The sequence below is a fragment of the Empidonax traillii genome, unplaced genomic scaffold (genome assembly GCF_003031625.1).
Source record: "Empidonax traillii isolate 1590-97213 ecotype Southwest subspecies unplaced genomic scaffold, ASM303162v1 scaffold491:size805508, whole genome shotgun sequence".
Taxonomy (NCBI): domain Eukaryota; kingdom Metazoa; phylum Chordata; class Aves; order Passeriformes; family Tyrannidae; genus Empidonax; species Empidonax traillii.
The window spans coordinates 299,547-316,595 of record NW_020955684.1 but is presented as its reverse complement, the minus strand read 5'-3'; the positions used below and the strand labels follow the sequence as shown (position 1 = coordinate 316,595).

At 41.9% G+C, this 17,049-nt stretch overlaps 1 protein-coding gene across 1 annotated transcript in view; it reads right to left on the bottom strand.

The window, feature by feature from the left end:
• Positions 1-337: 337 nt before the first annotated feature.
• GABRR2 (gamma-aminobutyric acid type A receptor rho2 subunit) overlaps positions 338-17,049 on the bottom strand; it is a 35,113-nt gene continuing 18,401 nt past the window's right edge. The window contains exons 4-9 of the mRNA XM_027896287.1: positions 14,107-14,330; positions 9,982-10,064; positions 8,524-8,664; positions 8,107-8,259; positions 5,732-5,928; positions 338-3,295 (exon numbers count right to left, since the gene is read on the bottom strand). Coding sequence (XP_027752088.1) covers positions 2,987-3,295; positions 5,732-5,928; positions 8,107-8,259; positions 8,524-8,664; positions 9,982-10,064; positions 14,107-14,330 — 1,107 coding nt within the window. The 3' untranslated portion in view covers positions 338-2,986. The remainder of the gene's footprint in view (positions 3,296-5,731; positions 5,929-8,106; positions 8,260-8,523; positions 8,665-9,981; positions 10,065-14,106; positions 14,331-17,049) is intronic.

Sequence of the window (17,049 nt, the reverse complement as noted above, 5' to 3'; positions counted from 1 at the left end):
CTGAAGAAGTCTTGGCTTTATTTGCATCTATATTTTTCATCTGTTGTTTTAATTAATAACAAGTGTAAGCGGTGCCTAAGTTTGAGTATGGATTTTTTTTTTTTTTTTGCTTTAATGGAAAAACACCCTCTTGATGATTTTATAGGCTGTATAATTTTGTGTGGCAGAAACAGACATCAATCTCTATCACTTATGTACACATGCAAATAAAATAACAGTAAGGTATCCTCTCCAAAAGATGCTTATTAGATATTTAAACTACGGGCAATGCTAATACAAAGAAGGGTTGGATTTCATGATCTCAGAGGTCTTTTCCAACCCAGCTGATCCTATGATAGATCTAAAGGACATCTTTGTCGTAACTTCTAAGGGAATGGGAGGTGTAATAAAAACAAATGGCAAAGTAAAGCACTAGGACTTCCTGTTTTTCGTATGCCATGAGGCATTATTCATTGACAGCACTCACTTTTTGGCTGTTTGGCTATGTTATATCATTATAATGCAGGGGAGTTTTAATAGCATTATAAGGCAGGGGAGAAACCTGCTTTCTTCCACCTGAACTGATTCAGAGGATGCATTTGAAGAACTTGCCGGTAACTAAGATTGGATTCCCACTGGGTAACCCGCTCAGAAGTCATAACCACACCCCACACATGTTCTAGCTGAGCAAGTTAAGCCCCTTGGCAGCTGATGAGGTAGGTAAATCTTACATCTCCTCGCTTTCTAGATGGAGGAGACGAGGCACTGAGAGGTTAAATGGCACGTGCCATGGGCAATGGAGAAAGACTGGCAAAACAGGAGGGCACAGGAGGCCCTGTGCTCTCACTCCCTGTGCTCTCTGGTGACTTCATGGTGCAATTCTGCTGCCTTTCCCCAGAAAAGGTCCCTTTGCTGCACTGTCCTGCTGCCAGCTGGGGCATTGGTTCCTGTTTTGCACTCAAAAGTGCTAATGCTGAAGAATGCACCGTAATGTTCAAGCTTTAACCTCTCAAAAAAAGGAGTGGTCTATTTCTTTAATATTTTTTGCCTCTTTCTTGTAGTAATCTCCACCTGTCAATGTAAGAAGCATCCAGGTTTCAGCTCCAGAAGTGATGGGTGGTAAATGCACTGACCTGGTGGATCAGGAGACAAGCGGCAGGCTGGGGTACAGTGCAATCCATCCTCTCAGACACTTCCATGTCCTCCCATAGCTCCTCTTCTTGCCAGCAGTTTCAGGGATGTATTTTGTCACTTTCATGATCAGACAGAACTCCATTTATGTCAGTTATTAACAGGGCTAACAAAAAAGGAACATGGTTGTTAATTTTAGTTTCTCTCATTAATTTTGTTTTCGGTAAATCAGTGCCACCATCTGCTTGACTTAGGCAGTGATATTTGAGGGGAAAACTGGGTATTATTGACAGCCAACAGGGTTGTTGACAATTCTCTCCCGCCTTTTACATCCCTTGAGACTTAGGACATAAGAATAACTGCTATGGTAAGCAAAAAATTTCACATGCTGACAAATAGTTAGGGTGGCATTGGTATTTTTGTTTGCTTTTCCTTTATTCTAACCTTCACATTTCAAATTCTGCCCCTACTGCTCTAAGTTTCAGCTTGGTAAACAAGTATTTTGATGTACATAATCTCCAACACAGCCAAAAAGTCACTGTGTTTTCTAAAAATAAGGAGCACACAAACCTGAGCATTGTTGTCTTGTTGCTATAATATTTCTATATTTGGATTTTGCAGTCAGTATTGTTAGCAAAGGAAGGGGAGATATCATAGGATGAGAAAAGAACTGCCAAGCACATAAGCTTGTTACAGTGCTTTGCAGCAGCTTCAAAGGCCTTACATCGACCTTGGACCCCACAATATTATTCCTGGCCATTTAATCTCTGCCATACCTCTGTTTCTGCAGAGAGAGGTTCTGGCAGACACGTCTCCCTTTTGATCCCAAATGCCTGAACGCATTCAGAAGAAGGGCATTGCGTTGACTGGGAGAGGCACATGGGGATATACAGTTTGTCTGTGGGCTGCACTTTCCTCACAAGAAAACCTTTGAAAGCCATGTGTGCTGCCCTCAACACCGTTTTCTGTTTTTTGGGAGGGAATGGTAAGGTCCCAGTCCCAGGGGCACTGCCCACTCTCCATGTGTGTGAACGCTACACATCAGCTCCCCTTCTCGTTTTAGAGAGTAGGTGCTACATATCATGAGCTGTGCTCCACTGATAGGGAGAATACATGCCTAATCCTCCCTGCTTCCATTACCCATGAACCCTGGGAGCCATCTTCTGTGAGTCTGTGGGCTTCTTAGCTCTGCTTCATCATTGCTCCTTACTTATAATCTTACCACTGATGCAAACATACCACCTGCGCTCTGTAACCAGTCCAGCTGACCTTGGACAGTAGGCTACCCTAATAGTGTTGATGAAGGTCCTATCCAGAGAAAGCAGAGTTTGGACCCTGAAAGGAGGCGTTCTTCAATAAACAATTGAAAAAGCTACAATGGTAATATGCCAAAGAAAAATAAAATAATTTGCTCAAAAGCAGAGATTTTGAAAAGCAAAGGCTTCGCTCAGTTCCCTTACAGGAGATACGCCGTCCAAACCCCCCATTGCTAGTTGCATTTATCTAATTCCTTACAGCTCACATGAGCACTGTTTCTAGTTGTCCATTACACAGCAGGCACCACCAGCATGGCCAGCCCCAAATGAACATACAGCACTTTTAGGGTGTAAGGTGAGCACATATTTTCAAGTATGAGAAATGGCATGTGTCTTAAAGCGAACAGGAGCTGGGGTGTGGGTTGAAAATCAACCAGCACAGCAGGTTCCTCCGTGATGCCTGTGCATGGAGTTGCCTACTGGAGTCCTCCCCTTTGCCCTTCGGAGAAGCAATAAAAGAATCCGTTTATTGGCTTTGCATCCAGATTAGACTGAAAAAGTACCAACAAAAGAGAGTTTTGTAAATGTCTTCTGATTCAGTCACTGCTGTGCCAGCATGCTTAGCTAAAGACAGACCAATATATCAAATTAAAAAATATATAGGTGCCTGGGAATATTAATCTTGAGTATTTATCAATTGCATGAGTGTTCTGGATGATGCGCAAGCCCACGTGACCCTTCAGGCCTCTCTTCCTTGATGAATTAGATTCATTGCTCATAGCCAAATGCACAACTATCTTTTCTTGTTTTTCTTCTTCTGGTACCATCTGGTTTCTTGTATATCCTGCCAGGCTGTTGGCATCAGATTCACTGTAGTTTCCATCCAGCATCATAGTTTTCGAGTGAGGTATTCCACACGAACATGAAAACTAGAAGCACAAACAAAAAACACGGCTGAACACAGGAAGAACACATGAGCCACAGGAATTGTGTCTTTCTATTAACAGACAGCTTGTAAACAGTTGAGCCTGAAATTTTAGTTGAGATGTTGTTTCTCTTTGAACAAAAAAAGTCACTTTGGATTTTTGCTTTTGTTCCAAAAGTAAGAAATAGGGTTTAGCTCCACTGCTTGGACAAGTAGCTTCAGAAGAGGTTAAAAAAATGCTTAGCAGATATTTATTCTAAGCAAAAAGTTTTCTTAAGTAGCTCTTGTTCAGTCTTCCTGTCCTGCAACTCCCTATTTTTCAGTCTTGATGTTTATAAATATTCAAGGACAAGATGCAGTTTTATCTGTGGAAATAGCTTATGCAGTAAATGTTATGGAAAAAAAGGGCCCAATTTCTGGTTTCACAGATACACGTTTTCTTTGTAAATCTAATTTTAAACCAAAGAGAACTCAGTAGAGAAATAAATTCTGCAGATTTGCTCTCAGCCCCCAGCTCAAATTAAGTGTCCCATGGCTTCATGTACTTTGCTGACAGCCAAATTTTCCAGCACCCTAATGTGCTAGAAACCCACCTTCACAGAACCTAAAATTACACTTGTCCTCAAATAGGCATGTAGATGCAGAGGTACGCTAAGTAATTTCACTCTATGTAGCCTATCCCTACAATAACAATTCAGAAACTGCCAAAGAGCCTCCTTGGTCATGGGAACTCAGCTGACAACACTATCAGAAGTCAGAAATTTCTCTAGCCTGAATTTTGTCCAGCCCAAAAAGCACTGTTTCTACCACTGTGAATTAATATTGTCACATGTTGAAGACTGGGTAGAATATTTCCCCTCGGGTAGTAATAAGGCATTTGCTGAACATGGAATTCAACATACAAGACTCAACAAAGGGCAGATTTATGACATAAATAACAAGCTGGATGTGGGAAAACATTCCTGAAAACTTAGCAGACAGTAAAAACCATCTCAAGTGCATTTTATCCCTCCAGAAAGACAAAGAAGGGTTTTCATCTTTAAAAATATAGGTTTATTCTAGGCAAGTCAGACCTAGCAAAGATGTTTTTTGTTACTTCACATGAAGTGTAAGATGATGGTTTTTTTGGAGACTGAATGTTTGAGCAGGGCTGGCTAAAATGCCCCACGTGCAGCAAGTCAGACACATTTGACTTACTGCACCTGCACAGAGCATCTCTATCTTATGTTGCAGAGAAGTGCTGGGCCCCAAGTGGGAACTAGGATGGGGGATAAATAGATTAAGTTACTCAGGACCTCTTCAAGTAGCTTTCCAGAATCATACTGTTGTTGACAAGGCTTTAGAGAGAGAGGCAAACATTTAATCACAGAAGTCTGTTAAATTTATTCCAATTGCTTTTTTAAATATATCTAATTACATCTTTTATGAGATGTCATCTGGGGTTGGTGTTGGGCTGTTAGGTGGTCTATGCTGTACTCAAGGAAGTCATAGGAAGAAGAGAAAGGGGAAGAGAAGGACATGCAAAACCAACAGAGTAGTTCAGAGAGGGAAATGTCATTCTCAAATCATATGAAAGATGATATCAGCATTGGCATTTCCAAAGTGCTGATACAAATTTATCCAGAAATCAAAGACAGCAGGTGACCAATGGTACCAATGGTACCTGTGAAATAATGTGGAGAGGCCCTCCTGGGAAGAAAGAAGCTGCAAAACATGGTGATGTCCCGGGTGTATGGGGACTGAAAAAAATGTGGTCCCCAAGCCTTAGTATTGAAAAGCTGACGGTGTTTTGCCTAACTGCAAAGAAAAAGGGCTTACAGGTCTATGAGATCATTCAGATTGGAAAAGATTTCAGGGTGTCTCTAATCTTATGTTCTGCTCACAGCAGAGCCAGGCTGCTCAGGACTGTATCTAGTCAGGTCTTGAAAAACTGCAGGGATGCAGGATGTGACCTTTCATACTGCATTAAGAAGTACAAGCATAAACTTGGCTGACTGTTGTTTGTGCTTGGTAATGGAGAACACCTCTACTATTAGATCCATTGAATCCAGCTTCCAGAGTACAGCTGTCTATAGAGAGAGGAAATTAATTTGCTGCAAATAACAGCTTTAGCTTAAAAATACAGGAATCGTGGCAGCTGCAGTGGAATATCAGGTATTATACTTCCCCTTCTTGCCTATGACACCACTCCCTCACAGTTCCAGGTTGCAGTCTTCCCCAGTTGAGGTCACATTCTCCTCTTCTCTAATGTTTCTATGGAGACCCATGAGGTCAAATCCTGTTTTTCTGGAGTGAACAATTCAGTCTGAGGTAGAGCACTCTAAAAAGACCCAGTTACACTCAGTGTTTTTCCACTAACAGACACAAATCAGTCAATTCAAAGACCAAATCAGCCATGAGGGAAAACAGGAATAAATGGATGAACAGAAGTTTTTCTCACCCTCTTCTGGAGTTTCCTCTCCTTCCGCTCTTGCACCGTGGTCAGGTAATTCACAGCCGCGTATTCCAACACCGAGAGGAAGACAAACACAAAACTGACCCACAGGTAAATGTCCACTGCTTTGATGTAGGAAACACGAGGCATGGAGGCATTCACCCCAGTGATGATCGTGGACATGGTCAGCACGGTGGTTATCCCTGGACAGAACCAAGGGAAATAAATGTTATTGACTGATACAATATATAAGGCTTTTTGTTTCTAGAAAAAAACCTGGAAATTATGGTTTACATGATGCTCTCAGATATGTTCAATATCAAATAAATATGTGTTAAGTATCTCTTTTGCCAGTGCAGAACTGTTCCACTGCCTACACTTCTGTGCTCATGATGAGTTGAGTTTTAAGGGGCAATGATTTCTCTAGGAACAGGATTCAACTCTCTTAATCTCCAGGGTTTATAACACAGTGCTGCAAAAACACATTTTTAACACACCTTACCCTTACTGCTAAAACCAGTGGTGACAGAGACCCCTGTTTCCCAGCTGTACCACTCCGTGTTACAGGCACTGCCAGGAAGCAAATTAGTATTGACTTTTGGTCACAGATAAAGAGGACTTGATGTAAATCACTGATCTTAAAAGGGACAGGCAATAAGGATAAAATGTTTCTCATAAAGCCATGCAAAAGAAAAGTTTTATGCTTTTAACTCCAGAAATATTTGTCTCCAGTTAAAGCTGTGGAAATCAAAACATTTTGAACAACTACCATTGTATTATATAGATAAATGTGTGGATATGCTTATAAATAAATACATGTATTTATATATGTGTGAGTATGTATATATATTCACACGTGTGCATATGTATATATACTTAGATAGGTATACATATAGTCCTGCAAAATAATATATCCTTTGGATTGTCATGAAGAGAAGAATATTGACCTGTTCCCAAAGACTCTTAAACAGAGAAAACAGAGTCAAAAAGCATTCATCATTACTTCAGCCATTTCAAAACAGTGACTGCTGTGAACACAGCTAATGTGGTTCACTTTTTATCAGGATACAATTTAAAAAAAAAAAAAAAAAAGAAACCAAACACATTTCTTTCAATGGAGCAGACTTCTGACTCCTTCTTCTCATCTGTTTTCTCCAGCGCGTAGCTCTCTAGGTGAAATAAACTTGAGGGCTGGAATACTGTGTTTATGCTTTTAGTATTGGAAGCCTTACATATTAATATTCAGAGATTTTTTGTTTTATATTTTTGCCTGCCTTTAACCTACGTGTGGAGTGATAAACAAATCAGCTCCTTTTTATGTTAAGTGGAGTTTCCTCCAGTCCTGACATAGACAAAGCTCTGACTGATGGGTTTTAGATATCCAGAGAGGCAGATTGGTGTGTGCAGAATTTCAAACAGCTTCTTCTTTGCTTTTCCACTCCTTCAAATGAGGGACCACCCTACCCCAGAAACACAGGGTTCTCAGTGCAAGACACCCTTGGGAAAGGAGAAACCCGACATCTGCCTCACCTCAGGGTTAGTGGCCCCTCATCCTCAGCACTGCAGATGAGAGAGGAAAGCTACGCTCCTTTCACTGCCTCACTGTTGTCTGAGGCCTGGAGTTAGAGAGATGCCTGAGTGTCCCTAGGGGTGCACCAGATGGAACAACATGTTTGAAGGCCAGGTTGGATGTGGCTTTGAGCAACCTTGTCTATAGGGAGGTGTCCCCGCCCATGGCAGGGTGGTTGGGATTATGTATGTTTAAGATCCCTTCAAACCCAAACCATTCTATGATTTTATAATCACACTACCAAAGTACTTAGGTGCTGATAGGGCTAAATCCCTTGCTGCTGCCTTTCTTTCCCAGCTTTGTTAAGATGTGCCACATTGCCACCCTCCAGGCAATCTGGAGAAAACCACTGGCCACAGTTGGCTGGTTGGGAAGACACATACCTGGGCTGGGATGTTCACTGTGGCAGCTGGGACATGGCAGGATCCTGCTCTTGAAAGGCACTCATGAAAACTGTAACAGAAGCCTTTAAATCCCTGTAGGTACCTGAACTCCTGTGAAACTCTACCCTCACCAATGGGAATGTATGTCTTAGAACTGCAGGGCTGGACAATAGGGAAAAAGTCTTGATTCATCAGCTCATAAGTACTGAAACTTCTCTGCTCAAAAATACTTTTAAGATCACACCCCTTTCTGTCCTGAGCAAAGTGTAGGTCAGGAAGACTGCTTAATGAGGAAGGACTTCAGACAAACTGCAAGTTTTATATTACATTAATCATCAGGTAAAACCAACATTTGATTGCCCAGTCCTGCCAAAATTTTCACATTCAAAGATTTTCACACAGTCATGGCTTTTTGCAACTTTTCTCACCCAAAGAGACTCTGGCAGGAACTGCTCGGCGATCAATCCAGAAGGACACCCAGGACAACATGACCATGAGGGTGGCAGGGAAGTAGGTTTGGAGCAAGAAGAAGAAGATGTGCCGACGTAAAGTGAAGTTTATGTAGAGTCGATTGTACCAACCTTTGAGAGAGGAGGAAATCCGGAATCATTGAAAAGAGCCTTGACAGTAGGCACAGAGAGGTAAGATCTTTCTTTTGTTATTTTAACTCTAAAGAGTAGTGAAAAAAAGAAACTTAGCTTTCAAAACATGTATTGTCCAGACCATGTAAACTACATTTCAGCGACATAATCCCAAGAGCCCTCTCACAGTTAATTAACTACCTTAACAGGCAGTTAGTACAGCATTAGTTTTAGCAGTAGTATTAAATCAGAAAAGATCAATACCTGTGCTACTGTAGAAAGCCAGCCTTGATGTAGTGTGGAATTTTTGTATCAAAAACTGAGACAAAGAAATCTTTTCATCAGTTTTCAGAGATTCATTCCCATTTTTCCAATACAGCATCAGATCTTCATCTGTGTAAGCATCTTAGGGAAAGAAGAAACATGATGTGAAGTGACTTTAGCTGGGAGGCTCGACAAATGCTAACAGATGCGGTCTTTGGCATGAAGTAATGCCACAAATAAGCTTGCTAACAGCACTGAGTTAAAAAGATCTCATCATATAATATATCACAAATAAAACAAAAATCCAGGTTACCCTGATTCAAGGAAACACACCCGCGTTTTACTCTACATTGATGGAATGAAAGCTAGAATGGTACTCTTCTGAACATCACAGATCAAAATTAATTGATAAGGTATTGCTAACTGATAAGAATAGCTCAGAAAATAATCATGGGTAACACACTGGAATTTAGAGAAAGGAGGAAATGCAGACACCTCAAACACAAACACTCAAACTGTTTTAGAATGATAAAAGCAAAAAGGAAAGGTATGATCTGAAGCAAAAGTCCAGAAATATTTTTAAAGTGTATATGTAAAACTTACAGAATTTGTTATCACACTAGGTATCAGGAATGGGGAATGAGAAGAGGGTTATCAAGATGGTTAGGGCCTGGAGCACATGGCATAAGAGACTGGGGGAATGGGGTTTGTTCCACTGGAAGAGGAGCAGTTTGTGGTGGGGTCCAGCTGCTGCCCTGCTGAGGGTCATAGAGAGGATGGTAGCAGGCTTTTCTCAGACTCTTCATCAAGATGGAGAATGAAAGGACAAGAGGCAAGGGATGCAAGTCACAGCAAAGGATTGTTTCCAAGCAGCTAAAAGTAACCTTTTTCAGGATGAGAGCTGTCAAATATTTGAACAGGTTGCACAAAAAAGTTGTGGAGCTTGCTTTACCTTGTTCAAAACCCAACTGGACACAGCAATCCACTATAAAGGTCTCCCTGCTCTCAGCAGGGAGCAGCTGAACTCAAGGAGCAGCTGACCTCAATGCCAATATAAATTATCCTGTGATTCTGTTGTTTGTAGAGGAATATTTCAGTTAAATAGCTGGGGGGACCTCAAAACAACTAGATGTTAGTCCACACTGGAGAAAGTTTACAGAACAGCCATGAAAATTTTACTGTTCACATTACTTTCTCCACAGAACAAATCCTTCCCAAAGAGGCTTAGCCCAGGTCACAGTGTTTGCAGGATCAGGATTATGTCATAGGATGTTTTCCTTGCAAATTCCCCTGTCTAGCAGCGTAAGGGCTAGACACACAACACTGTTGAGCCAATAGAAAGTCTCTTAGTAACTCTGGTGAACTATCTTTTCAGGCTCTGAAATAAAAAGTATTCCGAAATGTGTTTGTGCAGCCAGCCATGAAACACATCTAGCAAGAAACAGAGATACTACATACAGCTTTCCAGTTCCAGAGAACATGTCTGAGAGTCCAGCGGGAAGTGGCTGAAGTCCATGTTGCACATTGCTGTCACTGTGACCCTGGAAGTCGAAAATGAGAAGAAAAATTGGTTTCTATGAGGAGCAATCAAGCAGAATGTTATTGCAGATAATTGCTCTGCAGCTTTAAAGCCAGAAATTATGCATGATGGTAGCATAAAATCCCCAGGAAAATTACCAATTATCCAAGTTCAAGTGAGACGGATTATACACAGAAACTCCAAAGGAAGATGTAATTTCAGTATCTACAAGGAACTAAAGCACTATCTGGAACGTTACAGTTATAGTAATGCCAGTACAGTCAGTCCTCTGTATTTTATATCCATGTATTTCCCTACAAAGCAATAACATAAAATAACTTCACCATTTATATTTAAAGTTTCCCTTATGTACAGCTTGATTAAGGTTTCCTCATTTCCCCCATTGCTCAGTTCCCTCCATAGTCACCCCAAGAATGACCCAAGTCTGAGGAACATGACCATTCTTACTGCAAGCCACAGAATTGCTCCAGTACATATATTATTAAGGAAAAAAAGCAGTTTATTTCTGTTCTCAATCAAATTATTTTAATCTGAGGGGTGTATTTCTGGGGCAGGGGATGTAAAAGGGACGCAGCTGGTTTTCAGGAAGTGAGATCTGCCTCTGTTATATCTAAGCTAAAGAGCTGAAGCAATCACAGCTTCAGTTTTTAAATTAGTCCAGTTGTGCACATTGTTACATAAGAAATTTTCCAGTGGGTCAGTGAACTTTCTCTTGCAGACGGATTTGCAGTGGAGCTCTCAATTTATTAGGCTCAAATCAGCTGTGACTCATCGTTTCAGAAGCCAACTTACGTTGACTGTGACCATTTTCTGGATTCATTGCAGATGTTGATAAAGAACTTTTCTTCTGTTGCAGGGATTGAGATCCAAATCCTACCCTGACCTACACACTCATCACCCCTGAAAAGCTCACACTGTTCATTTTTACCATAAAACTACAGCAAAATTTTGCCTTTTAAGCAAAATTTAAAGAATGTTTCTGGGGACATGCTCCAGGTGTATTGAGGCAATGACCTCCCCTAATTGTGTGTAGCATTTAAGCATTGTATAACTCAGTCTCATTACAATGTGTTATTTTCTTTCCTCAGCATCACCTGAACTACAGTACAACCTGTGGTCAATAATAATTCATTAGTCAGTGACAGCACAGAAAATCAGCTCATCAGTAAGATGTTCCTCAATTAGAGTGCAGTGTGTAGATGCCCATGAAAGCCTAAGGCCGAAATGAGGAGTGAAATGTCCCTCAGCCCAGTATCAACCCCTTGCAGACATCTCAAGACATATGAGGGCATTTCCAGTACCACCAGACACCCATGTTTCAACAGTCAGATCTCATTCTGGGTGTCCTAAACACCATTATGCCCAAATGCCATGAAGATTCTCATTCTTCTTCATTTTATGTATTAAATTATCCATTTTACTCTCGTGCAGTCAGCTGTGGTTAACTCACAGTCTTTTCTCTTGTGGGTAACATTAAAAATTCACATCACTTCCTTGACAGATCACAGAAAATTTTGAAAGTAAATACTCTGCACCTGTGCAAACGAGCAGATCTAAACAGAACCAATGTTTGCCATTAAAAATGCTTGCTCCTTCATTTTGGTTGTTGAGCATTGCTAACAAGTGGTTTGCTGCAGAACATAAGAACTGTAGGGTGTGAGGAATGGAAACAGATACTCAGTTACACGGAGAAACAGCTGTCAAGAAGGTCCCTACCCTCCTCCCGGTCTTCTCTTCTCAGTACTGACCCAAGCTTCCATCTAACCTCATCCTTTATTTTTCTTTCTGCTTCTTGTCTCTCCTGCTTTATGGCACCTTCATCCTGACCGAGTTCCAATAAAATACACAGTGTCTTTAAGTGCTTAGTTAAGGTGTGGGTATTCAGACCTCTCATGCAATAAATGGATTTATTAAATGGGTTCATAACAGGGAAAGGGTTCTTAGGCGTTTGGTAAAGTTGAGACTTTCATCATTAAATCAGGCAAAGTAAAGTAGCCGTATGACACATAATCTCTTTCTTACACACATGCACATCTTTCTTTGTGATTTTACAGGTTTGTCCTGGGATTTTAAAATAAATACAGTAGAATTGTATTTGGACTATGAAACTATGCTTTAGAGTGAACGTTAGGACACCCTGGTTCTGCAGGATATTGTCCTACTTGGGACAATATTGCCCACTATGCTTATTCTTCAAAGAGAAAAGAGCCTCCTGAATCAAACTTTATAGAAAACCTTTCCTAGTTTTTGAGAATCATTTTGCCATAGTCTAGGTGAGTAAGTTCCAGAAAGATCCTAGAATAGAAATCCTTGGCTACAAAACATTCCAAGGTCTCTGTACACTGAGAGCATGTTTTCTGTCCTGGGGAAACATCCTTTTGTTTGGGCTCTTTAGCTTTTCTCCTCTGGAAGTCTATTTTTCTCCACTTGTCTTTTTGCCTTCTTTTGAAGTAAATGAAAACTGCTGGGATGCTGATGTGAGCAGCCATAAAGGTGGCCTGCTTAGAAGGGGAAACTACTGAGCAGAAAAACTGCCTTCTGAAATATATTGACAGAGAAAGGCCTGCCAGCCTGGCAACCAGACACATCCTTGAGAAGCACAGCTGGCCTCTTTGAAATGCAGACATATGTACCTAGAAACTGGAGACATCCTGGAATACCATCAACAACTTCAAAAAGAAAGGGATTTAAAAGGCAATTTATTGTCTGGAAAATAAAAATTTGTCTGACAGAACAGAAAACATCCTTATCTATTGGCCATCACAGGTGAAAAATAGAAATTAACAGCACCTACTGGCTGCTCAAAGTGGTAGCGTCCTACACCCCCTTATATCTCTGGATATAAGGAGGACATGACTTTTACCCAAAATAAAGCCTTGAGACTTTTTCATGCTGCACATACTTTTCCATTCCTAAATGGGTTGAATTCACTGCATGAACTTTCTACCAGCTCTTGGGCTCTCACTGGGGATGCCTGGCTGACTCCAGACCCTATGACTCAGAGCATTTCTGAAGTGCCACTCTGTCTGTTGTCTCGTTGGTCCCCTCTGGGCCCACTTTGGAGGCTGTTTCAGTTTGTCCTTCATTCATAGGATGACTTGGTTCACCTGATGATGTGGAATCACTTGGTATCAGTATTATGCATTCATGCAAGCAATCTATCCTAAGTGCACCTGCTGGTATACTGTTGATGAGTTGCTCCACTAAGGATAAGTAACCCGTGAAAGTATGTACCTAGTTAGTTATTGCTGTTATTGGCTGCTGCCACGTGATTTATGGATACTAAATTATTGATTGTTGATGGTAATTTGCAATAGCTTGATAGGTATATTAGTATTCACTTTATTAATCATAGGTAGCAGTGATTTTGTGGTAGTTTACTTGCTAGCGGTGATTTTTGTAGTATTTTTGGTAATCTGTAATAAGGTAGAGAAGTTTAGAGGATTAAGCCTCCATGTCCTTGTGTATTACAGAATTCTGCAAACCCACTGTCACAATCTGTGTACACTCACAGGATGGGTAACCCTCCAGGTCATGACAAACGAGCCTCAGGATTCTTCCAGCCAACAAATCTACTAGAAAACCAGACTGTCTTTAATACTGCCGTTTCAGCGTCAATAAATTTAAACCTTTACATTGACATGAAAATACCACCACCACAACAACAACAAATTTCTAGACAAACAGGAAGAAAAATAGGATAATTATAGAGGTCACCATCTGGTATATCAGCAGCTTCCAGTTTAATCACAGACTGACCCTGGGATGAACATTCCTGCTTGACTAAGCCCTCCACTGACTGCAAAGAGTTGAGGGCATGCTTGCCCTGGGAGGAGATTATTCTGTTACTCCCCAAAGCATAGTTTCTTGCAGTTTCCTGCAAAGCGTTTTGTACTGCACATTCCGGAAACAGGGCTCTGCATCTGCAGTGTGAGTAGCAGGATTGGAAGAGGCAGTCCTGGTGATCACCAAAGTCAAGCCAGGAGCAAAATTGACAGCAAAGCCCCAGGGAATGCTCAGGAGCAGCAGGGCTGCATCGTTACCTCATGCTGTAGAGGACATGACCATCAGGGAACACTCGCAGCATGATATTGTCTGTGGTGGTATCATGAATGAAGGACCTCTTGGAATGCACAAAGAAGACATCGGGGACCCAGATCTTCTTCACCAGCCTGCCATCAAAGGTCATGCTCTTGTTGTTGGTGCTGGGAAAGGAGAGACGCTCGTCCTTCCAGTAGTGCCTTAAGTATAAGGTCATAGTGAAATCCTTCACAAAAAAATGAAGAGAACCAGAGAGAGGTCTGTCAGTGCTGCACTCTACAACTGGGACACATCAGAAAGACAACTCAGTCCTACCAGGTAGATGAACTCTCTCCACTCTCAACTCCTGTTTCTTTCCTAGGCCAATGCTCTCTGTGAATAGGTTTTCCAAACAAAATAATTTCAGTCAAAACAGAGCATAAACAACCAACGAATGTACCACAGTACATGTTCAGTCACAAAAGGGATATAACTATGCCTCGAGTGAAGCAATGCCCCACAGAAACAATTCTTCAGTCCTGGCAAAATTATCTTGCAGGACTATGGTATCAATGGCATGATCTAGAGGAAAAACTGTGAAAGTTACCTCAACAATGAGGCTAAACATTAAGCAATTTATCCCCAAAGGAACTAAATTGTTGCAAACAGCAACCAAATGACTACCATACAATTGTATAAATAAAGTTCCCTTTTTAAGCTTGTTGAGTGGGCAGGAGCTTCAGTCACATAAAGGAAAACATCTGTTTGTTGATCCCAACCTGGCAGCTGTTGCTTTCAGAGCTGAATCTACTCTCTCATTCTGAGAGATCATATACATTTCATTTCTTTATATTCCCAATTAAACGAGGGGTTATGGGAGCTGCCAAGCCTGAAGAGGCAGCAACACAGCCCAGGACCTCTTCCTAACCACTTTCTAAAAACAAAACCAAGCAATCAGTTTGGTGAAAAACGGTAACAAACTGACTGTCAGTGCAAGTTACAGCAAAAGTCAAAAAAGGGGTAAAAAAGAGCCTAGATGTTCAGGGTCACCAGTCCATTGCCCATGGCATGAGATGGAGGGACATGAGGTTCCAGGTGAGGAGGATCATTGTTGTAATTTAACCCCAGCAAGCAACTAGGTTCCACATGGACACTTGCTCACTCCTCCTTCCCCCCACCCCCAGACAATGGGACAGGGAAGTTAATGAGAAAAAGTTGGGTTGAGATAAGAACAGTTTAATAATTGAAATAAAGTAAACAATAATAGTAAGATTAATGAAAAGGGTCATAAAAAGAGAGAGGGGCGAAACTGCAGAAAAAAACAAGTGATGCACAATACAGTTACTGACCAATGCCCAGCCCGTCCCCCAGCAGCAATCGGCCCCTCCTGGCCAACTCCTGCCAGTTTATATAGTGGACATGACCTTCAGTGGTACGGAATATCCCTTTGGCCAGTTCAGGTCAGCTGTCCTGGCCATGTCCCTTCCTGTGCTCCTCCTCACTGGCAGAGCATGAGACACTGAAAAGTCCTTGACTTAGGGTAAGCACTACTTAGCCACAACCAAAACACTGTGTTATCAGTATTATTCTCATACTAAATCTAAAACACAGCCCTGTACCAGCTACTAAGAAGAAAATTAGCTCTATCCCAGCCAAAACCAGGACAGCCAGGCAGCTGGAGGTTGCGGCTGTAAAATGCCTCTGGGCAGCTCCATCATCAGAGCGCAGGGGAACAGGGACCAATGTGGCATCAACCACAGCAAAGCTTACAGCCACCACAGAAGAGGTGGAAGAGACTGCCTGTAGGGACAACATGGGAAGGGGCACACCACATTCCAGGTCACCCCTTTCCCTTTTCTATCAGGTGGGAGCTTCTCCTCTCTCATCCTCACCCCCTTTCTCTCTCCAAACAGGCCAACACGATGGTCAACTCTCCTCTCTCTCCAATGGTCAACACATGCTGCACCAAATGCTGCAAAGGCACCAAAGGCAAAGTGACAGCTGACAAGAGCTTCTAAGTATAAAATCTAAATTAAGGAAGTTTTTCGTGTCAGGAGTCAAATGAGGCAGTTTGTTGACAGCTTGTTCCTTTCTGACCAGCACACATGCTATTTAAAAGCAAGAAAATGGGTTTATTTCAGCACTCACAAGTAGGAAAATCCCTTACAAAACAAGTTTTTAAAAGAAACTGAGAGAAGGATAGTGTATGCCAGGGGCACAGCAAATCAGCGTACACAAGTACCTCAGTTTTGCACAGAGCAAAGAGCACATTTCATATTTGTGCCATGCTCCAGGCAGCCCCAAGAGCATGCCCTGTCAGTGCACACAGCAGCAGCCCATCCATGCCGACCAGACAGGCACCAGTTTTAAACCCAAGTGCTTTAAACATCCCCCAGCTGCTCCCATTGACATGCACTGTCTTGCAGATATGGTGGGTTGTGGCTCCTGACGCTTCAGTCGGGTGCTTCTTTGGAGCACCAGGTGCTGCTCAAGCAATGAGCACGTAAAGACTGCCCAGCTGAGAGTACTTGATTTCCAGGGCCACTAACCCTTCAGAGCAGTTTGAGATAAGCCCTGCCTGCAACTGGCAGCCAAGGAGGGCACCCTGCTGCAAGCACAGGGAGCCCTGGTCCCCTGGCTGTGCTGACAGCTTACTGCCCTCTCTCCTCTCTTCAAACACCCATGCCAGGACAGTCTGTTGGAAAAACAAACCAATGTAACTCAGACTGACCTGAGAGACCATTCTTCCACCCCAAATACATGTCAGAAACTGCTGTAGAAAGTGCTTGTCATTTGCTGAGAAAATAGGACTAAGGAGCTATCAACAGCCAAGGGAGAGAACTGACCTCAAAGCTTTCTGACAGGCATGTTGAAATCAGATACTCCTTACAGAAATTACTGTGAATTATTTACTAATTAGGTCTCTTTGCTGCTCTAACATTATCTTGATGTACTAGAGCACCAAC